The sequence below is a fragment of the Emydura macquarii genome, unplaced genomic scaffold, assembly GCF_026122565.2.
Source record: "Emydura macquarii macquarii isolate MOO-44397 ecotype Brisbane River unplaced genomic scaffold, CSIRO-AGI_Emac_v2 contig_3113, whole genome shotgun sequence".
NCBI classification, from domain to species: domain Eukaryota; kingdom Metazoa; phylum Chordata; order Testudines; family Chelidae; genus Emydura; species Emydura macquarii.
Genome location: NW_027133250.1, coordinates 3,674,269 through 3,699,237, shown reverse-complemented (window position 1 = coordinate 3,699,237; position 24,969 = coordinate 3,674,269). Strand labels below are relative to the sequence as shown.

The 24,969-nt window shown below is 51.3% G+C and overlaps 1 protein-coding gene across 1 annotated transcript in view; it reads right to left on the bottom strand.

Moving 5' to 3' along the window:
• Positions 1–22,605, bottom strand: part of NKAIN1 (sodium/potassium transporting ATPase interacting 1) — a 157,862-nt gene extending 135,257 nt beyond the window's left edge. Inside the window, exon 1 of the mRNA XM_067530721.1 lies at positions 22,552–22,605. Within this exon, the coding sequence (XP_067386822.1) occupies positions 22,552–22,605 (54 nt within the window). The remainder of the gene's footprint in view (positions 1–22,551) is intronic.
• Positions 22,606–24,969: the final 2,364 nt, after the last annotated feature.

Genomic DNA, 24,969 nt, shown 5'->3' with positions numbered 1-24,969 from the left:
CCACCACCCCTCACCTCTCAGCCCTGCAGTTTAATTATGACAACTGGAAATGTTTACTGCGGCCTTCTCCTGTGACCCTTTCAACCCTGGCTCCTCTCATTCATGGTAGCATCTGCAAGTCCCGTTTATCCAGGGGTGCCATTTAGGGAAGGATCCCCACCCCTGAGTTTTGTACAGCAGGTCTGATCGCAGCACATATCCTAGCCCCAGTGTGAAATGTGAGTTGTACAGAGGAGAGGGGGCTGCTCCCAGCTGGTGCCCCTGGGGAAGGGTGTCAGTGTTTTGTTTACAAACAGAGGCAGTGTGATTAAGATAAGAAAAGGCTGGTGATTAGATTAAGGATCTGGAAGTCATTAGAAGAACCTGTGGAAAGGAATCCCTCTGCAGGGGGGACAGGGACTCAGAAGAAATACAACCAAGCCCTCTGAGCCAAGGTTACAATCAGAAAAGAGGGAGATGTGAGATATCTACCTTTTCCTGATTACGGACTGGAAGATTTCACCCTCCAACTTTTTTCCAAGAGGAAGAGCTGCCCAGAGTGCCTGTGTCTGTTTATTTTCCTTTCCTGCCTGCAGCGGCCCTGATATACTTCAGAAGACTCAATTTTTTTCTCAAATTTAAAATGTGGAATTTTCTTGGCGTTTGGCTTTAAATATTTTCCTGTGAGGGCTGCAACTGACTCAATCACTGTTGTGCTGTGTGTAAGAGCCTTCTGGAAAGTAAGTAGCCTTTAAACGGAAGTGAAAGCAGTGCTGCCAACTCTTATGATTTTGTCATGACTCTCATGATAATTATTCTTTTCCTTAAAGCCCCAGCTCCTGGAGTCAGGTGGCTCTGCGATATTTTCAGCCTTCATTCTTAAAGGAAAAATAGGTTTCTAGCGCTCATGGCTGTGGAAAAAGCTTCAAAATGTAACTCCAGGGCACCCTAAAAGCTCAAAAAGCAGAAGGCAAATAAAAAGAACCCCAAATCTAGTAGTTTTACATAATCTTGTGATTTTTAAGCTAATCTTATGATTTTTAGTGAGCCTGACTCGTTATTTTTGATTCTTTGGGATTGGCAATACTGTGAAAGTGACTTGAAAGTGTCAGTTTCATTCCTGTTTAAAGTCAGTTTCTAGTCTAGTATTTGTAGTATGATAACACCCCCTATAAACCTAGACAGGTGCAGTATAAACTCACAGAGCCTTGCCCTAGTAGGAAGCTTCCAAAAGTTAAACGATCGATTCCAAGCTTGGTGAACTGCAAAAAGAAAGTAGCCTAAATGATAGAAAGTAATCTAGAGTTTTCTACCATTGTTTCAATTGTTGTATTCAAGGGTTTATAATAAAATCAGAATATACATTAACATTTTACATTAACATCCCTTAAGTGACTTGACACAAAATGTCAGAACTCATTAGTATTAGAGGTGAGTGGGTCTAATATTTATTTTTCTTTCTTTATAGAGGAATTAGATACAGTGCTCCTCTCAGCTAATTTCTAAATTATCTGCCAAAAAACTAGAATTTTCAGGTGTCTAAGTAATCCCTGGAATCATGGTTAAAGTTCCCCTCCTGCCCCAAATCGGAAACGGCGCCCCTGCATTTATCGCCAACTTGCAACGTCTCCTAAATCCCCTGTGCCATCCCCTGCTGAGAATTTAATTGGAACCTGGCTCATCAGCAGGTGAGAATGGCAGACGCACTGGTTCAGGGGATATCTGCCAACCGAGGACAGGAGGACAGCGGCAGCCAGCAGAGAATGATGAGCTTGGCAGGCGTGGAGCGTCGGAGAATGGATTTCTAAGCTCACCGTCCAGTATTGTGCCTGAACTTGGGCGGAGGGGGAGCTTTTGCTGTGGTGGGACCTGCTCTCTCCTGACATCAATCTCACTGCATTTCTCCTGCCTTTTAAAAAATGCCTAGAATCTTCTTCTTTTTTTCCAGAGCTGTTTTTAAATTATTGCCATTATTGCTTGATGGGTCTGCTCTGCTTTAACCACCTTGTCTGTAACACTGCTGAGGGCAGACAGTTCTTTTCTTGAGGAGTGACAGCTTGTCTTTTTTACTGTTGTTCAGAATCCCTAGGTGCGCCTGTGTGTCGGGGGAGGGGGGAGGTTATAAATAAAATAAAATTATTATTATTTCATTTTCATGGGGCATTTTTATTATATTTCACAATAGCAGAACTCAGCCCCCCTTCCCCATGAGTGGCACCTCTAATCCTTCCATCTTGCCCATTTCCAATGCCGATGGGGCAATGAGACCCTGTGTCCAATAAACCAGGCTCACAGGAACATCAAAGCATCCCTGAGCAAGAGCCAGGGCCTTCTTGACATCCCTGCATCAGGATCGGGTCAGAGCATTTGCATGACAACGTTAGCAGGAAAGGCCAGCCCGTAAATACTAGTGCAGTTTGGTACTTTTCATATATAGGTCTCCAAGTGCTCTCCCATGGCATAGATAGGGAAGCACATGCAAAGAGGAGCGAAGGCAGTTGTGGGGTCACACAGAGAATTGGCGCAGCACCCCGATGCTGGTTCCACGCAGAGCTGGGTGAAATTGGTTCAGCCAGCAGCAATTTTGCCGGAAAAAAAAAAAGCATTTTTCAGGGCACTGAAACAATTTGCGAATTCGGGTCAAAATCGGTGAATAGTTTTGGCTGGAAAAATGTTTGAAGAAGGTCCAAGCGGTTCCTTTCTGCCATTTCTCCATGAATCATGTTGATGTTTTATCGTGAAATGTAGCTAATTAAAAAAAAAAAGGGGGTGAAAAACCCCTGAAAATAACCTGAAACTTAACAACCCTTTTCCCCCTCCAAGAAATTGCTTCAGGTCAAACAAAACCTTTTGTTCAACCCAAAAAGAAGGTTTTTTCTTTTTGGCGAGAAAAATAAAAACATTCCGTGTCAGGCTGATTTGTGTGTGGATGGAAGGAGGGCTTGGGCTTAAACCTGAGTCAGAACCTGGGCTTAGCGTGCAATGTAGACATCCTAAGGGAGGCTCAGAATGCAGGTGATGCAGAAGGACGCGCTCGTCCTCTTGTGCCCATTTTGAGCCAGGGTAGGATGCTCTGTGCTTTCAGAGGACTTATCAAAGCAAGGTCCTCAGCACTTAGCCAGTGGCCTGTGGTAAATGGGAGAGAATATTTTGCTGTCACTTCCTGTCCTAGACTCGCCGTGCCAAGTCTCTGATGAGGTTGTGGCAGGTGCCTGCCCTGTTCCCCAGCCCCCAGAGGCGGCTGTGCCTCCCTGCTGGGCAAAGCGATCATTCGACTCGTGAAGCCGGCACTCCTGGAAATCACTTGCCTGCTTGCGAAAGGCGCTGCAGCGATCAATACATAATAAGCATCACTGCGCCGATGGTGTTGGAGCCACATTTCCAAGAGCAACCAGTGCTGACAGGGAACGTGGGGTTGCGGGGGGATCGTTCCTTTTGCGGTGCGTTTGTGGAGAGTTTGCTCCCACTTATATTAAAGATGTCATTGCTTCATTGATACCCCTCTGCGGGGGACTGGTTCACGTGACTGTGCCTGGGAACATTTTCTCAGCAGGGTGCTGGAATCCCCCCCCCCCCCCGGCCCAGGGAAGAGGCGCTTCATTCACTCTGTGATTTTAACTAAATGTGCATTATTGACCAACTAAACCAGACTAAATGGGTGGCTTCAATAATCCGAGAACATAACAATACAGTACTTTGTACAGACATTGACCTTCAACTCCTGCGCTGGGAGGTACTGTAAAGCGGTATCCTTCTCCTTATCTTACAGACAGGGAAACTGAGGCACAAACTGGGGGAAAAGGGAGATCCAGTCCTTTCCCCAATAAAGGACTTTTGCTAGTACTTTCAGCCCTGGCAGGCCCAAGTTCTAAGTGACCTGAAGGGCTGGAATTCAAACGTCTGAGATTGCAGGCTTACGTTTACCCTGCTCGTCCACACTTCCTACTTCATTGGCCTACGTGATCTCAGCAGAATGTTTGCAAGAACTCACCTTCCATTAGCATCGTAGGTTCAAATCCTGGCAACGTGATTCCAGCCTGCCAAGATGCCTAAACTGAATTCCATGCAGCCCATTGGGGTCCTTAAATGTGACAAAGGATCAAACAAGTGGGTTTGTCTGTTCATCCCTGATTTCACTGGAGGTCTCCTTGGAGACCCCAGAGGTCTGGAGTGGAAGTTTCCTCAGCTCTTCACCGAAGAGGGAGAGGTGTTGAATCTTTACCAGAGACAACTTGTTCTGTCTTCTCCCCCGCCCCCATTTATTAGGTGTCTGAGCTCTAACGAACCAGCTGAACACAAATCCCACCCCCTCAAGGACAGAGGTACTTCTTTGGTACATGTGATGTCACAACCTTCCCAGTTCTCCAGCACACCCTAGAGACTTCTAGGAAAGCACAGGGAAGAGAGGACCTGATACTGAAATGTAAAAACAAGTAGGAGGGGAAAAGCCAGGCTCCCAGGTCTTTGATAAATGTCACAAAGAAGAGAAAGGAATGCTCCTTTTGCTCCTTTGCAAGTCACCTTTAAAACCTGCGGGACAGTCTGCTGTGTACTGCACTGATAACCCCAAGATGTGCTTCCCCACCCCCTTTGCTCTGCATTGCCCCAGAGGTGGCTGCATTTTGGTGGAGCCACACGTACATTAAGGGCTCTGGGACGGACACGTGTGCTGTGTGCACGTAAAGGGATTGTCAGGGTGGGACTCAGGGCCACGCAAACCTATCTGCTCCCTGACTTTTACAGTGCATGTTCTTGACTAGCTACTCATGGTTCGTTCCGACCTGGCTGGATTTATCACCAAGATCCCCACTCAGTGTCACCTGGTGGGTAGCGCAGACCACAGCGCTCTTAATGCCAGTCTCAGGCATGGCTGGAAACACACCAAAGCCTGTAGCTTTGACTGTCCCCGTGGAGGGATGTTGTTTATAGTAACTGGCAGCGGTTTTTGGTCCTTCCTCAGGCCTGTCCTTATTGCATCTCCGGCTCTCTGTGTTCACGTGCAGCACCGTAGGAGTGATGCTAGCGGATACAATGGCAACTCTGCCTGGGGAGATTGTGGGCCTGCCCCAGAGCCCACTCAGCTCAGTGGAACAGCTCCCACTGCCCTGTCCACGCACTGCAGAGAGGTGGCAATGGATTGGGCAGGAGGGGCGCTGATGTCAGATGGCCAGGGACACGCTGAGAGACAGGCTTGTTTGAACATGCTAGTAAGCAAAGCTTGCTTCAGACGGGAGATGGTCCAGTTCTAAACGTCACCCGTCACTGAGCGCCCACTCGCCCGGGCCACTTTCGGCAAGTGATGGGTCACTGGGTTCCGTTCGGAGCCAGGAGGAACAGCACCAATCTATTGAAACCCCCACCCTAGGCAACGGGTATTTGCCAGCACCCTCAGCACCACTCCCGAAACAAGCAGGCAGGCTCAAACAAAAAGCTCCACAGGAATATGCAAGAGCCCTTATTTCCCACCAAGCCCTCAGAACGAGAGCCATCTGAGGATCTCAAAGCACTCTACAGAAGGGCTGGTATTATTATCCCCATTTTATAGGTGGGAAACTGAGGCACAGAGACACCAACGTGCCCCAGGTTCACGCAGCAAGTCGATGCTAGAGCTGAGAGTAAGACTCCAGAGGATCCAATTCCCAGTCCCCGGCTCTAACCTCCAGCCCATGGTCCCTCCCAGCATCAGGGATAGAGCCCAAGTACCCAGATTCCTTCCCCCCCTGCTCTAACTTGTAAACCACACTGCACCCGAGAGCTAGGCGTAGATACCCAGACACACAATTCCTGGTGCCTTATTCAAACCACTAGACCTCACTTCTACCCAGAGTCAGGCAAGAACCCAGGAGTTGTGATTCCCCTCCCCCCGTTCTAACCACTGAACAAGGTTCTGCACACACTAGATGTGCACAGGGAAATAATTCCTCCTCTTGCATTTCCGAGGCTGATCATTGATAATGAGCTTTCCCTCTGCTCAAATTGCCCCAATCAGGCCTCACCTTGGGGGTTGCTTCTTATCTAGTTTTATTAAGCAGCAATTATCTCCTTCCCGGGAATTTGTCAGGAGGCAGAGTTCAGAGTTGGTGAATAAATAAAATGCAGAGGATACAGGCCAAGATGTTTATTGATCCACAAACCTTTTAGTTCCCGCTTTTACTCCACAGCAAAACAAACAAACACGACTGCTGTTATTCCATGCCAATAAATAATGAAATACATTTTTAATTTCTAAAATCCTTACACTTTACTTTCATAGCGGTGTCATGGCATGGTAACTAGCCAGGCCCCTCAGCCCTGCCACTTACGGACCAAGAAATCAGTGCTGGAAAAAAATACCCAGGGGCATACAGATTTGTAGATTTTAAAGTCAGAAGGGAGCATTTCTGATCATCTCGTCTGACCACCTGCACAGCCCAGGCCATAGAATTTCACCCAATAATTTCTGCATCAAGTCCCATAACTTCTGTTTGAGCTGCAGCATGTCTGTTAGAAAGATGCTGTCTTGATTTAAAGAATCCATCACATCCCTAGATAAACTGCTCCAGTGGTTAATTACCCTCGCTGTTACAAACGCGCACCTGATTTCTAATCTGAATTGGTCTCACTTCAGCTTCCAGCCACTGGGTTTTGTTCTGTCTTTTTCTGCCAGGTTAAAGAGCTGTTTACTCTCAGAAACCTTTTTCCCATGTAGGAATTTGTAGACCGTGATCAAGTCACCTTTTCACCTTCTGTTGAATAAACTCATTAGACTGATCTTCTCTGATCTCTCACTATCAGTCAAGATTTCAAACCTGAAATCATTCTTTTGGCTCAAATCATTCTTTCTCGACCCTCTCCAATATTCCATCATCATCCTTTTTGAACTTGGGACATCAGAACTCACAGTATGCAGTGATGGTCTCCCCAATGCCATACACAGGGGTCATATCACCCTCCTGCCTCCGTGATATTCCCCTGCTTTTACATCCAAGGACCACATTCACCCTCTTAGCTGCAGCATCACACTGGGAGCTCATCCACTGTGACTCCTAGGCCCTTTTCAGAGTCACCATTTTCCAGCATACAGTCCCCCATCTTGTCCGAGTGACCTACATTCTTTGTTCCAGATGCGTGGTCTTGCATTTAGCTGTGTTAAAATGCAAGTTGTTCAACTCAGCCCCTCCTACCAAGTGATCCGGATCAGCTGGTATAACTGACCTGTCCCCATCAGTTACCACTCCACCAGTTTTTGTGTCATCTGCACAGGATTTATCATTTCTGCCAGCTCATTGATAAAGACATAGAACAGCACTTGGCTAGGAACAGATCCCTGAGAACCCCTTTAGAAACAGCCTGTTTGGATGATGATTCCCCATTTCCTTCCCCCTTCCCCTCCTACAACTCTCGCTTCCTTCTCCCCTTTTACAGACGCAGAAGTTTGTCTGCTTTCCTCCGCTAACCTCTCCGCGTGCCCCAACGATCCCATGCCAACTCCCTCGTTTACTCTTTTCTTAACCTCTCCCTCTGCCCTCACAATACAAACCTGCTTTAATCTCTCGCATCTTAAAAATACCCCCACCGTTGAGCACTCCAACTACCACTCCATTTTCCTCTCATGTGTAAACTCATTGAACGTGCTGTCTACAATGGCTGTCTGGAACTGCTCCCCTCCAGTTCCATCCTAGACCCGCTCCAGGCCAGCTCTCAGCCCTTGCCCTGCACTGAAACCCCTCCCCCGACTCGCTCATTACCTCTAAAGCCCAGAACCAGCGCTCTCAATCTCACTTGCTTAGCTTTCGTGACTCTGTCTTCTGCTGGTTCTCCTCCTACCTCTCCAACTGCTCCTCCATTCTCCTTTGGAAAAGCCTCATCCCCCTGCCAGCTTTCTGGGGTGGGGTTTCACAGGGCTCTGGCCTGGGCCCCTTGGCTTCTCTCTCCACCTTATCTCTGCCCAATCTCATCCACAAACAATCTCAGCTCCCATCTCTGTGCTGACAGCTCTACCTCTCACCTCCAAACCTGCCTCCTGCTCAGACCCGCCCCCACGGTGGAGGGGGGGGGGCAATTTCCCAGGCAATTTTAAGGGGCCCTCAGTGATTTTAAAAGGGGCCGGGCCATGGGCGTTTGGGATGAAAGCTTCTCCTCTGGGAGGTTAGCTTCCCATCCCTCCTCTTCCGCCCGTGACCCCCGCCCTGCCGGGCCCCCTTGTGCTCACGTCCCTCCTCACCAGCCCACCTCACAGGTTGGCTCCCTCCTCGCTTCCACACTCCCCTTTCCCCGCTTGGCCCCCCCACAGCCGCATCCCTCTCCCTGCTCAGTCCCCCCCATTCCCCCCGGCACCGGGACTCGCCACGTGCATCCCTCCTCCCCTCCTCTCCCCCGCTTGCCCCCCCACCGCTGCTCAATGCCTCTCTCCTCCCCCCTCCCCGCTCAGCCCCTCCAGCTGTCTCTCGCTGGCTGGGGGAAGGGGGAGTGTGGAAGAGAAGATGGGGACCGAGTGATGGCGGGGAGGAAGGACGTGGCAGCAAGCGGGCTGAATGGGGAAGGGGGCGGAACCTGGAGCAGAGCAGGGGCGGGGCCGTGGCCAGAAAGGGCGGGGCCGTGGCCAGAAGGGGCGGGGCCGTGGCCAGAAGGGGCGGGGCAAGGCTGTTCTGCCCTGTGGCCCAGCATTCCTGTCGGCAGACCCGCTCCTGCTGTCCAAACTAAACTCAGCCTGTCTTTGTGAGATCTCCTTGTGGGTGTCTAGCCATCAGCTCAAGATAACATGGCTAAACCAGAGCTCCTAATCTCCGCCCCAAGCCCTTCCTTTCTCAGTCACTGCCGACAACACCATCATCCTGCCTGGCGCTCAGGCCCGTAAGCTGGGCATCACCTTCGACTCACGCCTCTCTCTAGCTCCTCGCAGGCTGGCTGCGTTTAAATCTTGCAGATTCCTTCGGCATAACATCGCTAAGATACGGCCTAGTCTATCCAGCCATGCAGCTACAGCTCTCACCCAGGCTCTCCTCACCTGACAGCTCGATTATGGCAACAATCCTCTCCCCGGCCGGGACAAAGGCTTTCTTGCCCCCCTCACATCCATTCAGAAAGCTGCTGCAGACCATTGTCCTAGCCCGTCGCTTTGACCATGTCACGCCTGCATTTGCATTCCTCTCCGGGCTCCCCCTTCGCTCTCACATCAAAAATAAGCTGCTTGTTTTCCCTTCCTGGCATATCGCTACCCTGCCTATCTGCTCTCATCCACTACAGAGCTGTCAAACTCCTGCCTCCAGCACCCACTTCAGTTTTCAAACAAACACATTGGTGCTTCTCCCCTGTCACCGGTACTGGGGCGTGCTCTCTTAGCGCTCTGGGCCTCCTTGCGGCCCACCGGGGGATTAGCTCGCCGCACGGCCTGACACCCCTTCCTGTGTTTGCGCAGCCCATGGTCCCACTCACTCGCTTCCCAGCCTCTCTCGTGCTCCCGGAGCTGCAGCGCTTTCCTCTCCGCCACTTAGCCCTCCGGCCAACTCACACTGACGTTCCCCCCCTTCTGGGGTATTACCAAGGTCTCCTCCCCAGCTGTCTGCAGCAATCCCCAAAGAGGCTCCCCTAGTGGTACCACCCGCACAGTGGCTGGGAGGGGAACCCAGGCCTGCCCTCTACACCAGCTTCCAATCCAGGGACCCTCGAACCAGCCGCTCAGGGCTTCACTCTCCCAGGGCTTCACTCTCCCAGCCCTCACTGCTCCTTCCCTGGACAGCTTCCCACGCTGCTCTCCCCCCTCCTGTATCAGGGAGCATGGCTGCTGGCTTTCTAGCCCCAGGCGCCCCTTCTCACCTGTTGCTTTATAGCTGCCCCACCTGTTTCTGCCCAGGTGAGCTTCTTCCCCAATTAAGCCTCATTGCATCCTAGCTCTCCCCCAGGTGCAGCCTATGGCAAACTGGCATCTCTTGCCTATATTAACCCCTCCAGGGTTAGCATGGGGTGAGTGCCCCATTGCCCCTGCCTCACGCAGCAAGTCAGTGGTGGGAACAGAACCCAGGAGTCATGACATGCTCTCTCCTGGTCTAACCAGGACACAGCACTGGCTCCCTAAGGCAAAGTGAACAAGTTTTTCTTACAAAGTCAATTGCTTAAAATTTTAGCCCTGTCATCTAGACGTGGTGAGAGAAATGTTTGTCTCGTTAGACTGTGAGGTCTTTGGTCAGGGCCTGTCTCTCACTACAGGTCCACGCAGCATTAGCACAGTGGGGAGCTGATCTTGGCTAAAGCCTCTAGGTCTGATTGTAATACAAATAATAACAGCTGCTTTCTTACTCCCTCAAAGTGGGGAATTCCCCCCACACGGCACCAACTTCATCCTGCACCGGCAGCAGATTGAAACCCTGACGTAGCTCGGCAGAGCTCCCCACAGGAGCTTCGACCAGTGGCAGTGGAGAGGGGGCGTTCCTGGCTTCCCACTGGCATACAGCGCTTGCAGACCCTAAAGCCACGGCAGAATTAGGTAGCGAAACGCTCTTTTCGGTCATCTTGAAGGGTTCCTTAATAATGTTACGAATGCTGCTTGGCTTCATGGGGGGAGGAGATCAAATCAGTGTCGATAAAGCTGTCTAAAATAGAGTTTTTCTGGAGCATGCAGCATACAGGCAGGGTGGGAGGGGCAGCAGGGGGCGGTGTCTATGTATTCATTCATACCTTCACCATTTGAGAACCATGAGCCTTTCCCAAACACATTCCAGTGAAGCCTTTACAGCCGACCATCCAGTTATCTCTGTGTATAAATAATGCAGACATAAATGTGATCTAGCTATCCCCCTACAGCCCTGTCTGTCTGTCTGTCTATATACACACACACACACTGTAATCCTGTCTATATGGCCGGGCCTGTGCTTTCTGTACATTCTCTGGAGCACCTCGTATTTTCTTGGGCATCGTCAGCCCAACTATGGCTAATCTCAGCGATGCTGGTAGCACTTGCTGAAGTGAAGGGCCATCCGAGCTGACCGCACCATCCACCTCGGCAGTCTGAGTGTGCGAGCTCTGCTTCCTGCCACCCAAGCGAACACGGCACACGGCCCTTCGCGACGTCGGGTCTCTAAATATCCCCCGACCTGCCTCGTCACCGCGGCGGCTGCCTCACCACCTCAGCCCGGCTGAGGACGTGGCATGGAGAAATCTCGGCGCTATCCATCCATAATGCCATTTGTCAGCTCCGAACACGATTTCCATGGCAACAATGCAAATGTGAGAGCATTCCATAATCATTAGGGAGCTGAGCTGAGCAGTATAAACAGTGACTGCAGTAGATTACATGCCTATTATGAACAGTCGCGGCTTCTGAGCACTGGTAATTATACCTAATTGTGCATTTAATTGTGTAATTGAAAACCCACATACAGAGTTCAGCCTGGGTTTCATTCCCGCCCCCCCCCCACCAATGCCCGGGGAAAGGCAACTGGGGCAGACCCCGAAGCCGTGGAGCACCGCTGCGCCTGGCCTCTGCAACCATTCACGCCCCGCAGCCATGCACTGGCTGCCCCAGAAACTGCGCACGAACAAAAGCTTCCTGGGGACGTTAGAAGCAGGTGGTCTCCTCCCTCCCGGTGCGTCAGCCGTGACGACGTGGCGTGCGCCCGCCGTTTTTGCTCCGCAGCCCAGGGTGGGACGTGGCTGCCGTTCCTCCGACTGGCTCGGAGGAGCATTGTCCAAGCAAGAGCTCGGCCCAGCCTGGGAGAGGCACAGCCTGATGGAGCCTGAATCGGGAGTGAGCCCAACGAAGCCAATGGGGTGTGACAGCAACCCAGAGCAAGGGGGAGAGGGAGCCCGAGAGGGGAGACAGACCGAGACGGGCAGGGGTACGGAGCGGCCGCTGTGACTGCCGAGTTCTGAGCCGCGCCGGCGGGCGCCAGGGCAGCAGGAGAGGGCAGCTCTCCGGAGGGCGGCTGGCCGGAGTGGGCCCAGGCGTGCTGGAAGGGGTGGGGTGCTGGGCCACACTTTGGTGGTGAGAGCGGCTGCCCCGCTGTGAAAGGTCCCCGTCTAGGCACGGAGCGCAGGGGATTTTCCAGCTTCTCTGCTCACTGGAGCCGGGGACCTCCTCGGCCCCCAACAGTGCTAGGCCGGGGGGGGGGCCCCGGGGCCAGCAGCACTTGCCTCCACGCTGTGCTGCACCGAGGCATCGGTTACCATGGCAGTCAGCCACCCCACCTGGCCCCTCGCTGTGGGGAGGGGTGTTTCCCTGACCCTGCAGAGGAGCAGACCCCGGCCGAGACAGGAGCTGTGGGGAACACCCCAGTGGGCGGGAGAAGAGGGGGGGGCAGCACGCCAGGGCAGAAGGTGCCCCCAGCAGCATGAACACACTCTGCCGTGGTGCTCCACCCGCGGGGCAGGATGGAAAAGCAAGGCAGCCCATTTCCCCAGGGAAGAGCCCTTCCCCGCCCCCTTAGATCCCAGCAGCCTAGCGGAGAGCAGGTCTGGGGCACAGGCTCATCATACTCCCCAGGGCAGACTGGCCCGGTGTGACCCCGCGGGTCTCTGCCATCCCCTGCTCCTACAACTGCTTCCTGCTGGTCTGTCTCTGTGTACTGCCTCCGCTCACAGCTCTCCCCCCAGGGGAACGGGGAGCTAGGATTCAGTGCGCGCGGCCTGCTCGCCCCAGTGGTGCCAGCTGCGGCGGTGGTTTCTCAGACTCTTGCCCAGGCAGCAAGTGAGGCTACAACGCCCCCGTCAGAGAGGCAGCCAGAGCCCGCACGGGGAGTGCGAAGAGCATGCAGCGGGTGCCGGGGGGCCGGGACAGGCCAGGTGGCATCGGTCCATGCAGGTCGGGGTGTCTCCAGGGCAGGGCGACGCAGTGCCGTTAGCCGCCTCGGTTCACGAGGGGTCTGAACGAGACGAGGACGTGGTGACGATGGACGGTGCCCACGGGCAGCCCAGCAAAGGGCACAGGAGTGGGGAGGGAAATGCACAGGGGCCAAGGCTGCCATCGAGGGCTGGGGAGCCCGACAGGAGACAAGGCCTGAGGCGTAGGCCAGGGAAGAGCTAGAGAAGGCCTCGAATGAGAGCTGGACAAAGGGGGATTCCCAGAGGGGAGTGACAGGGTCGGAGTGCTGCACCAGGGAAATCATCCTGGGGGGCAGAGATGTGGGTATCATGGGGGGCAGAGATGTGGGTATCAGGGGGGCAGAGATGTGGGTATCAGGGGGGCAGAGATGGAGGTATCAGGGAGGGCAGAGATGTGGGTATCATGGGGGGCAGAGATGTGGGTATCAGGGAGGGCAGAGATGTGGGTATCATGGGGGGCAGAGATGTGGGTATCAGGGGGGCAGAGATGTGGGTATCAGGGGGGCAGAGATGTGGTATCAGGGGGCAGAGATGTGGTATCAGGGGGGCAGAGAAGGTTCACAGATTGTAAGGCCGGAAGGGACCACTGCGATCACAGTCTGTCCTCTAATTCACGGCTGTTTGACTAGAGCAGAGCTTTAGAAACACACCCAGTTGTGATTTACAAATTGCCAGTGATGGAGAATCCGCCACGACCCTTGGTAAGTTGTTCCAATGGTTAATTACCCTCACTAGAAAAACGCATACCTCAGCTCCAGTCTGAATTTGTCTGGCTTCAGCTTCCATTGGGTCAGGTTAGACCTTCCTCTGCCAGGCTGAAGAGCCCATTATTAAACATTTGTTCCCCGTGTCGGTACTTACAGACTGTGATCCAGTCACCCCCTAACCTTCTCCTTGTTAAGCTAAATAGCTGGAGCCCCTGGAGTCTATCACTGCATGGCAGGATTTCTAACCCTTTCCTGATTCCTGTGGTTCCTCTCTGACCCCTCTCCCATTTATCACCATCCTTCCGGCGCAGGACTCCAGCCGTGCTCACACCAGTGGGGAAATAAACCTCCCCAGTCCTACGCGAGATTCTCCCGTTTATACACCCGAGGGTCGCATTTGCCCTTCGGAGGAGGTGCCAGCAGTGGAAGCAGGAGGCGTTTGCAGACCGGCCTGGTCCAGTCGTCAGGGTAGAGGGGAATGGTTGGGTTATTATATGCGGGTAGGGAGGGAGAAGTGGTGAGGTTTCTCCCACCCAGTGATGGACAGCAAGCCGGCCCATGATCCACCTCCGGAGTCCTTGCTCTCAGTAGGCTGCGTCATCCTCCTAAACCCCAGTGACAGCTCTAAAGGCCCAGTCATGGCTTATCGTGAGTTGGCCACTCTGCCTCCCCGGCCTGCTGTCTGGGGAGCTGTGCACACAAAAGCAGCAGCCCTCCCACGCCAGCCTCTGCCTTCGCAGTCGGGAGGCGCATCCCATCTAATCCTCACTCCTGCCCCCGCCACTCAAGGCAGAGGCAGACACAATCAAGGCCTCAGAAGCAGGGAAGGCCGGTCCCAGACACTGCACACCATGCAGATCTTACGCTGGAACGGGGCCAAAGAGGCCTTTCCAACGGAGCTAGTCCATGCACCGCAAGAGCTCATGGAGCCCCAGTCCCAGCCGGTGATTGACACTGGCATCCCCAGAGACGCGACGGCCGTGGCCTGGCTGGGGAGATTTCTTTCTGTCCAGTCAAAAAAGAAACTAAGATACAGGAAACGCTGAACCCAGACGACACAGAGAGCCTGCCATAAACTAGCAAGGCAAGAGCACATCCCGCCTGCCTCCGCTCAGCCAGCTGCACTCACGGCCTTTGCAGCCGCTGTCCTGCAGGCCCTGCATGTGCAGAGTCTTGTATCTCCTGGGCCATTTACACCTGTGCACGAGCTACCCTTGAAGAACACTGTGCTTCGTGGCCCCCTGCAATCCCCGCACCCTGCAGCCGGCCTGTGCTTTGTGTAGCACCGTGAATCGCAAATCTTACTGCAGCCAGAATCTCTCTATCTAGAGGCAGCAGATCCTAGTGCATTGGGCACCGGCCAAGGAGTCAACGGACACAGGTTGCATTTTCAGTTTGACCGTAGGCAAGTTACTTCTCGCCTCTGTCTTCCCTCCCTATTTAATGTGTATGCTCGTTGGGGCAGGGACTATCTCTCATTGTATGTATACAGCACCCTGCACAATGGGACCTGACCGTGGTTGAAGCCACTGGTTGCTACCGTAATACAATTAATAAGAGCTTATTTTGCAGACTGTACTGACGCCCGTAGTATCTGAGCACCTGCTAGGTTAATAGACTGGCATCAGGAAGTCATTAGAGGGCTGCTTGCGTAGTTTTTTTCTCCTCTGGTAGGGGGAGGGATGGGAGCAGGGGCTGTAGCGAATATCACTGAACCTAACCGGCACATGGGGGCTGCTCAGAATGAGGAGGAGAATGGCTTGCTGGAACCTGTAGTTTTTTCAGGCGTCGTCCCTTGGATCAAGACAATGAATGACTATACAGGCTGGGAGCTGCCCGTATCCCCCTGGCCACACTTCCTCATTAGCAGTGAAGCCGTGATTAGCTGAGTTCCCTCTGATGTAAATCATGGGCTTGATTCTGCTCTCACATCAGTTTTACACCCCTGGAACTCTGTTGACTTCGGTGGAATTAGTACTGATTTGCACTAGCATGCGTGAGATCAGAATCTGGCCCTATGGCCAACCCTTGGGGTTCTGCCAAGATGACAATGTGGCTCTCGGTTGTGTGTGGCTTCAAAAAGGTACCAGCTGATTGTCGCTGCCAATAGTCTACAGACCTGGCCGATGTCAATATGAGTCGGCCTCACAACTGAACCCAGGCACCCTCCAGGGGACGCTGTGGGAATGTCCTACCGAAAATGGAAACGCTGCTTCGGACATGGTGATTATATTGCACCTCTCCCAGTGGTGTCTGGGCATAGGACTGTGGGGCCTGGCCATTCTGTCTGGTACTACAGATCACAACCTGGTCCTTGAACGCTCCTCGCATGGCAAAGGAACTGATCCTACTAAAGCAAAAAAAAAAAAAAAAACCCAAACCAGCTGCGTACCCCACAAACCGGAGGCTGGGGACTGGACGGAGTGACCCAGCCAGAATGGGGCAACAGCTTTCAAAATACAGTCCCATTTAGACTTTTCCCAGGAACAATAGCTGGAATTTCCCTGAACTATTAGATCTACAAGCCAGACAGGCCAGACCATTGATCTGTGCAGGAGCCCTGATCCTAGAAGTTAGAGAAAGAAGAGACCTATTCCTGATGTCCTCATAGCTTCACTGACTTCAGTGGGCATTTGGGGTGCACAAGAACTGTATCCTGCCCCCAGCAATGGTGATATTTCAGGGGAAGATGAAAACCCCCATCTCACATACTCAGCCTAGCACAAAATGCAGCACATGGGCAAATGGGAAAGCACTTGAGACCACAGCGGCCTGGACAAAGCTGGAAGCATGAGATTTGATTCCTTTGCCTGAGCTGGCAGACCTGCACGTCTGTAAAAGTTCAACATGACTGTAACATTTCCCAGCCCTTTCTAACGTCCAGCCACAGTATTGGACCCAACATCATTCAGTTCAGACATGAGAAGGAAAGCCATGGAACTCTCCCTAAACTCCGCCCACAAGCCCAAACTCCCGCCCACAAGCCCAAACTCCACCCACAATTCCAGTAGGTCTGGATGCTGATCAACACGGTTGACATTTAATCATCATCACTTGGCTTTAGCCAACGTATCCCATTGCGATGGCTATGGGGAATCCACATCTTCATGGGAGCCATTTTCTTTGTGAGCAGATGCATTGAGAGCACACGGCATCAGGGCAGGTGGGAAAGGTTTTCTTTTCATCCACAAGGGCTCGCAACTTTTTCCTTTCTTAAAGACAGTTTAAATTCTAAGTGCGCGTCTGATGAGCAGCAAAAGAACCAACAAAACCTGCCCCCCCGAGTGAATTCAGCACTGCAGCTGCATCAAGAAATACTCCCACCTACAACCGATTTCATTAAGTGACCCCCCGTTCTTGTATTATTTTGGAACAGCATCAAAACACGTTTTGATTTCATTACATTCATCATAAACTTAACTATCTCGAGCCAGTCCCCTCTCCCACATCTCCTCTTCAGGCCAAACATAACTACTCTGTATTTTACTATTAACTGTCTGCTTTCTTGCCCTTCTTCCTTTTATTTAAATACACATCGAGGGACAGGTTCTGCCTTGTGCTGCCTGTCCCCCTACAAGATAAAGCCACGTACTTTTCACCTCTAGATCTCATGGTGGTTTACACAAGGGGGGAAGTGTCATTAATTACATGTCAATGCTGGGGGAAAGGGAGCGGACGGAACTTTACCCAAGGTTACACAGCAAGTGAGCGGCAGAGTTAGGCACAGACCCGCGTCCTAACTCCCACAGTTGTGTCTCCTCTGAGTGTCTCAGTGTTTCTCTGCCCTGTAATTGTTCGTATTCAGTAAACAGCTTCGTAACAGGCTTCAAAAGTGACCTCTGATTTTGGGTGCCTCTGTTTTTTCTGCATCCAACCTTTCCGCCTGCTTTTTCCAGGTGCTAAGAACCCACAGCTCCCAGTGACGTCAACTGTACAAGTCACTTCACCTCTCTGGGCCTCAGTTTCCCCATCTGCAAAATAGGCCGAATGATATTTACTCGCTTTGTAAAGTGCTTTGAGATGCCTGGATGGAAGGTGCTATGAAGCAGATGTCGGGACGTCCCACTGGAGGAGAGCTGGCCACACTGCAGCTGGGGGCTGTTTCCCAGCCCAGGTCAACGGACATGGACTGGCTTGGCTTGAGCAGGCAATGTTTTCTGTCGAAACCCGTAGCCCAAACATTCATGCCTCATTCCCAAAGAGCAGCTGTATGCCAAGAATTGACTCCAGGTCGAAGGAGGAAGGCAGAGAACAAGCCCTCCTGCTGTTTGCAACAGCTCCCCATGAAAATCCTACATGTCACAAAACTAATAACAAGACAGCATTTCTTCCAAGACTGTACCCTGCCCGCACGCTACCAGGAAAGAACTTGTAAAACTAAGCGTGACAATGCCACCTGGTGACTTCTGCCATCACAGGCACCCGGGGACAAAGCCAGGTGATCGTTTTCACAGCCTGGGTGAATGCTTCAAAGTCATGGCCTTTCCCCCAGCACATAATATCCCCTCTTGCAACCAGCACAACGCGCTGCAAACAGAGGCATGCATTGGGTCTCATCTGCCTCACCCCCGATCCCTCCACTGCAAAACGCTGCGCTTTAGACCTCTGGTGATTAGCTGGATGGTTTAATCAAATGGAAAGTCCAATTCTCTCGTGTCATCGGGGAAGCGGAAAGTAAGCAAAGCACTGTCAGGTAAAAATTCCTATCTTGTTACAATAACACCACCACCTCTGTTACCATAGCAATAACAAAATCAGTTCCAGAGTAAGATTTAAATAATAGCAAGGAGTCCTAGAGTTTAATGGCAGAAGGAACCACCGGGACACCTGTCTGACCTCCTGTAACACAGGCCATCCGCACCAAACCCGACCCAATGAAACAAGGCGAGGGTTAAAATACCAGGGAAGGAACCTCAGAGGAGGATTAATATCACACGCAGTAAAAATTCAGGCTGAGGCAACTAAGAGGGAATTCAAATGGGCCATATATTTCATTATTTAAAAAATGAAATGAACAAGCTACTCACCCTCCTCTGGTCACTCGAGTGTATTTTGTCCCACAGTTCCCCTCCCTTCGCCTGTCTGCAGCAAGCACCGATCGCCTTTGTGTCTATCCGGTTACTCACAGAACCACCGTCTCGAAGCACTTCTCAACATTAGCGAACTGACCCCCACCACAGCCCCTGGGAGCTGCCCTCTCAAATGTCCCTCATTTCGCGGGAAGCCTCGCGTTCCCTGCCCAGCTCCGCACAAATCTAGCGTCTCCCTGAAAATTATTGACATCCAAAATAAAGACTCCAGGAGCTGAGTTCTAGAGAGAGCTATTTACAGGAGAGGAAGGCGTCCTGCAGCATTGTGAGCTGCCTGCCTTTGTCACCGCACTGGGCAGGTTGAGAGGTCAGGCAGTGTAGCTAGCCCCACTTTATACACGGGGAATTGAGGCCCACCGTGGAGTAGGATTTGCAGTCTGATGTGAGCATGTGCTAGCTAACACACGCTTTCAAAGTCTACCCCAGACGCACTGCTCTTAACCCAAGCTACATGGGCCCAGGCAAAGCGCCAGGGACATCCACATCTTTAAATCCTAGCCAGGACAAGGTCAGAGTGGCGACGTGATTTGACCTAGCTGACGCAGGAAGTCTGTGGCAGAGGCAGAAATCGAATGCAGCTCTCCATTCAGAGCCTTTCCCCCCAGGCCAGCCCTCCTGATCATCTGTTCTGTTCATTCCCTCTGAAGCACCTGGCACTGGTCACTGTCGACAGACAGGATTCTGGGCTAGATGGATCACTGGTCTGACCCAGTGTGGCATTCTTATGTTCTTCCCTCCTCGCCGGCTGCTGCCTCTCCCCCTTTGCCAGCTCGCTCTGTCTTTGTGAGCTCATATGTGGTGCCGGATCACTGAGGGGCAGCCTGTGTATGGACGGCCCCTTCCTGATGGGCTTGCACCCGAATCCTCAGCACATCGAACATTTCTGTCACCCCTGCAATCTGATACTTGCCATTGGTCTTGCTCCATCCCTTTCGGCGGTCAGGCGGATAGCATGCCCAATCCACGAGTATTTATTAGATACATTACGGTAGCACCTAGGCGCCCTAGTTATGGACTAGGACCCCATGGTGCTAGGTGCTGTACAAACACTCCATCTTTTACTCTGAGCCAATCAGAGCAGCAGTTTGATCCTAATACAATGAGGTGGTTAAACTTCCCCTCCCCCCCCTGCAAACTGGGCTAATGGAAACCTCAGCATGGTGAGGAGCGTCTCTGCAATGGGAGCAAGGAGAAGGGACCTCATTATCGTCCCTCCAACTCCACAGTCCTGCTTGGTTTCCTCCATCACCCCCTCTTGCTCAGGCTCTCCGTCGCCTCCCCATGCCCATAACCCTTAGCCACAGGAGGGCAATCTCGCTTTTTGCTTTCATCTCCAATTCCGCCTTCTCCTGGGACCTTCTGACAAAGAACAAATGCAGCCCAATATTTAGCAACAGGGCCGGGCAGCCGCCAGCACCAGGCACGCACCTGCCCCTCCCCCTGCACTCCCGGGTCAGGATCGAGTAAGGCCCCAGGTCTGACCTGCCAGAACCCAAAACGCCTTTTGCAACACCTGTGTTTTACAAGCCACGTCACCAGTCCGGCGACCGGCTGGCAAAGCTCCCAGCGCCTCACGTGACATTCATTAGCATGCATGCTTCTTCCTTCTGGTAACATGGTGCCGTTAATGAGTCTCCATGGGTGGTACATGGGCTCCCAGCCAATGTTTCCTGTGGAAACTACAGCTGGCATTCACGTGGCTCGGAGCCTACTGAAGAGCACCTTGTTTAGGGCATCGTTCCGGATCGGTGTGCTGAGGATCTGGGGTCCTTCCCACAAAAAAATAGTCCCTCACTGGGGTGAGAAGGCATTCCGCCCCAGGGCATCAGGGTATTTCACCTTCCTCTAGAACACCGAGTAAGCGCCAGCTGAGTGTATCCACACAAGGATGTCTTAGGTGGAGGCTGAGCTCACAACAGGAGCTGGGCCAGAGGACCTTTCTGCAGGCCAGCAATAGATCTTGGTCTGATGGCCATTGGTAGAGTTCAGCCCTTCCCAATTTCTTCTCCGAGATCTTGACTCAACCACACTAAGATCTCAACAGAGACCACAAGTCAGTAAGTGTCACCTGCTGCCCTTCACTCACCCCACTGTTCTTGAATGTTGCACCTCAGAAAAATCACTCCCTGCTCTGGGTCTTCCATGTGTCATCAAGGTATCTGACGATGCCTTTCCAAACCAGACTGGTCCTTGTTAAAATACATGCTATGGGTCTCTTAAATTACCCAATAAACTACAGAGGCTGGTTGGTCAGTGAGGTAAATCTCCGTTGAAGGGCTGCTTCTAAGGGATGGATGGATTTTCACCTCAAACCCATTGGGAGATATTTGGTTTCACTGCAGCAGAGTACTCTAAGTACATCTACTGGAAATCTTGGCCCGAGTGTGGCCAGCATAAAGTTTTACTGTGCAGACATAGCAGTATCTTTTCCAACCCTAGAAGCTCGGATGGATTTATTTCCCCCTTCTAAAATGAATAACTGTAACCTTTTCTCCCTTTAATGACCTGTAAAAACTGACTAAAACAAATGCCAACAATGCTGTTTTGGAGTTATGCATGGGTGAAAAAGGGACTGACCCTGGCAAAGAGAAAATATCCAGGATTTGGGTTTTTTTGTATTCTTGTCATATTAACCACACACAATTTTTATAATGAATAGTCTCAAATGCAAAGGCAAATCAAAGATCAAGCCATTCCAGAACAAAACGCTGCCGGGGAGGAAGTTTCATGGCATGGGAAAGTAAAGCTGGTTTCTAATGGAAATGACAGAGCTTTAAGTTGGAGCATCTCTGGTAAGTTCCACTCTAATGAGAAATCCTTTTCTGGCTTACACTGTGTCACAGAGCATTGCCCACAATACCCAGGTAAGCCTCCCAGACAGTCACCGGCTATTACACCTCATTGTTACATGATTCACTTTCATGTTTCCCAGAACCCACCGTGAAGATACTGGCTTCCCCTTATAGTTTAAAGTCCATTAACTACTTCAGTGTCAATTGCACAACTCCTTTAGATGAAAAACTAATAATGCAGGAAGAATGCTAACATAACCTCACCGCATTATATTTGCTACATCGCCTTTATAAACAATGCTTTTATTGGTCATACCTACCGCAAGCAGAATATTAGGTATCTTGTAAAATTCTCATTGTGATCAACAACAATGTTGCAGGCAGATTGGCCAAAATCTCTGGAATTGCCCTATTTTCCTAGTTTTGGGCAAGTCTCTGTTAATCCCAGGATTGCCACAGAGGTGATCCAAGTTCTAAGGTGTTTTCTCCATTTGCGTTCCCCATCTGTCCAGCAAAAGTGCCTTGATAATTAATCATTACCTTCCTGAGTCTCCTTTTATCAGAAACCCTCCTAATATCCCACAGGCTTGCATTAGCTGCCCCATGACACTGTGCCACTGTCACCAGGTTAAGATTGATCTGCGCACGGTGAAAAGCACGACACATAATTATTGCAAATATCAACAACCCTATTAAAATGAGATCGGTTTATTTTCCCTCTGTGTCCTCCAGAACATGTGTGCCTCTCCAAGCTACCTGCCACTATTTGCAGTCAGATTGATCCCCTCAGAAGGCGAGAGAGTTCACCAAGTACAAGCAGAGTTTAAGTTTTGCTACTGTCATTTTCCTGGTACCTAACAAAAGAGGTTCTGAACATGGAAGGCTAGGACCCAAAGCCTCCATGGAAGGTAAATTAAGGGGGCAGATTTCAGTCTGAAACAAAGATCCCACCTGCTCCAAACTGACTCCAAGGCAAAGCACACAATACAGAAAACTGTTTCAGAGACGTTTCCATCTGCAACTCCAGAGCGTGGTTGATTTGGGGGGGAGGGTGTCACATTTTTGGGTCTATTTAACCGTCCCTAGCCTGGCTTCACAGCAAGGTCACATCCAAGACAGAGTGGGTAATAACGACAGGGAACCGTTAGCCACAGAGCACAATAGAGCATGCACCGACCCTTGTCTTACCAGCTGAAGGCAGCAGAACCCGACCAGCGTACAGCGCCCATTGCATTTCCCCATGGTTTCCTAGCTGGAGCCTTTATTTCCCCAGCACTGGATGAGCGCGGTCTTCCTGCAGCTTCAGCAATCCTCCCTTTGCCAATAAAAACACCACTCAGAGAGCATCAGGAGGAAACCCGCAGCATGCCTTGGTCTCCGGTCCTCTGCCAGACCTAGTACTTTCTTCACAGCAGCCCTCCTGGCTTTTGCATGCTGCCAGGGGAGCATAGAAGCAGGAGCGGTTCAGAAAGGGGCATTTTGGTTCCCCTCACCCCTCCTTCTACGGCTCTGTCTGGACTTGCCACATTTCCAAGGCGTAAGGACAACAGCGGATGATCAGATGCTACCATCCATCTCCCAGGAGCTGCTTGCTCTGCGATGGCTGAGACAGACACAGAGAGAGGAGAGAGATGGGGAGGGGGGACGGGAAAAGGAGCTCCCCTTGCTTTGCACAATTTTGCATGGAAGATTGGCTTGGAGCTCTCAAGCCCCTTCTATTCCCCCTCACACACACACACACACAACCAGGATTTGTGCCCCTAGGGAGGGGGAAAGAAAGGGAAGGGCAAAAAATGAAGAGATCTTGGAAACGAAGAGAGAGAGAAAAGGAAGCCAGGCTCAGAGCTGTATTAACAATCAAAGCTAGGGAAATAATACATTCAGGCAGCTTTCCCTCTAGGACCACGTGGCTCTGGCTTTTCTCAGGGTGTGGAGAGAGAGACCACCAGACCAGAGTTCTGCACTCTGCACCTGAATGGATTTCCCCCCCCCCCCCATCTTCTTCATTCTGTGTAACAACAGCTCTGCTTGCCTTGAACTTCCGCACTGTTTGCATCTGGGGAGCTGGGCTCCTAAAAGAAAGGCATGGATGGGGCAGATATGAGGTTTTGTTTGTTTGTCTGTTTATCTCACTTTATATTTTTAAGCGCAGATCCTCCTTCATAGGGTGAATCCTGGGTCCAGCGGGGGCAATTGGAAAGAAAGAAAAAAATTTGAAGGCCAAACATTTCCCAGAGCAGCTGCTTGGTTGTGTATGAGAGGCTTTCTGGGCATCTCAAATGAGGCTTTAAAAATCAGCAACCGCTTTTTGAAAATGTAGCTGTGACTTGAGAAACGCCCACAGTGAGATCTCCTTCATTGCTGAGAGAAGGCCTGAGTCTGATCTCACACTGGCATAAAGCAGGAGCGACTTCCCTGGGGTCAATGGATTTACATGGGTGTAACCGTGAGGAGAAGATGACCCTGGGACTTTTAAAACTGCCTCAAACGTTGTCCAAAATGAAGGATTCTGCCCCTGAATAACGAGAGACCGGAAGCAAGACTATTTGGTCAGTTCCAGGAGCACGATTAATTTGATAAGAAGGTGCAGACCAAATAGATTGTTAGTGCCTTGAGCAAATAATCACCATTGTAGCGGCCAGTGTTGGTAGATAAGAGAAATCTGGTTAGTCCTTTAGAAAGAAATCTACCGGAAATCCCCCTGAAAAATCTTGTCAACTTTACTCCCATTCCCAGCCATCAGGTCTGCATTTGTAAATTTCCTGCGGTGGAGACACAGAGCTCAGCTCACACAGGTCACTGAGCAACCGTTTGCAATAAAAATGCTCTTGATTTATTCTTCTTCCTCCCCCTGTCATCCCCTCCTCCCCCCGCTACAAACTGCAGCACCATGGTTGGGAAAAAACCCAAGCCCACTGGATCTGGGTGATGGGAGTAACTCAGTCAGGATGAATAAAGCATGGCACTGATTGGCCTGACACCTGATTCTGCTGTCATTTGTCCTGTTTAAAAGGAAATGATTTAGTGGGAGGTTGTCAAAGACACCTGAAGGATTTAGGAATCTCACTGGGAGTCCATGGGATGGTGCTTTTAAATCCTTTTAGAAAATTCTCACTTAGACTTCATATGGGATAATGATGCCAGAAAAGTTTGTTTGGGTTTAATTCTGTTTTCTGCCCATCACAAACCTTTAACTCCAGATTTTCAGAGGAGCTGTGACCAAGGCCCCAGTGCTGCAAGACTTGTACTTTTGAGTAGCTTTACACAGCTGAGTTCAAAGGGACTAATAAACATAAACTTGTTCATGTGTCTCAGTGTTTGTAGGATGGCGGCCCAACATTTCACAGGCTGGTTGGTAGGTGTAACACAAGGCAGAGTGTGTGTCATGTCACAGGCTAGTGGCTGGTCTTGTAGAGGATAACAGCCTACTAATGCTACTAATGGAGTTACTCTGTTAGGTCAAGCAGTAGAGGTGTTTGGTGAACGGCTGAAGTTCCCTGCTGACAACCCATACAGGGAGCCATCACACACACACACACACACACACATTTTGCCTGTGTACAGGGAGCGGTGTAGCAACCCATGCTGCATGCCCAAATGCAGTTG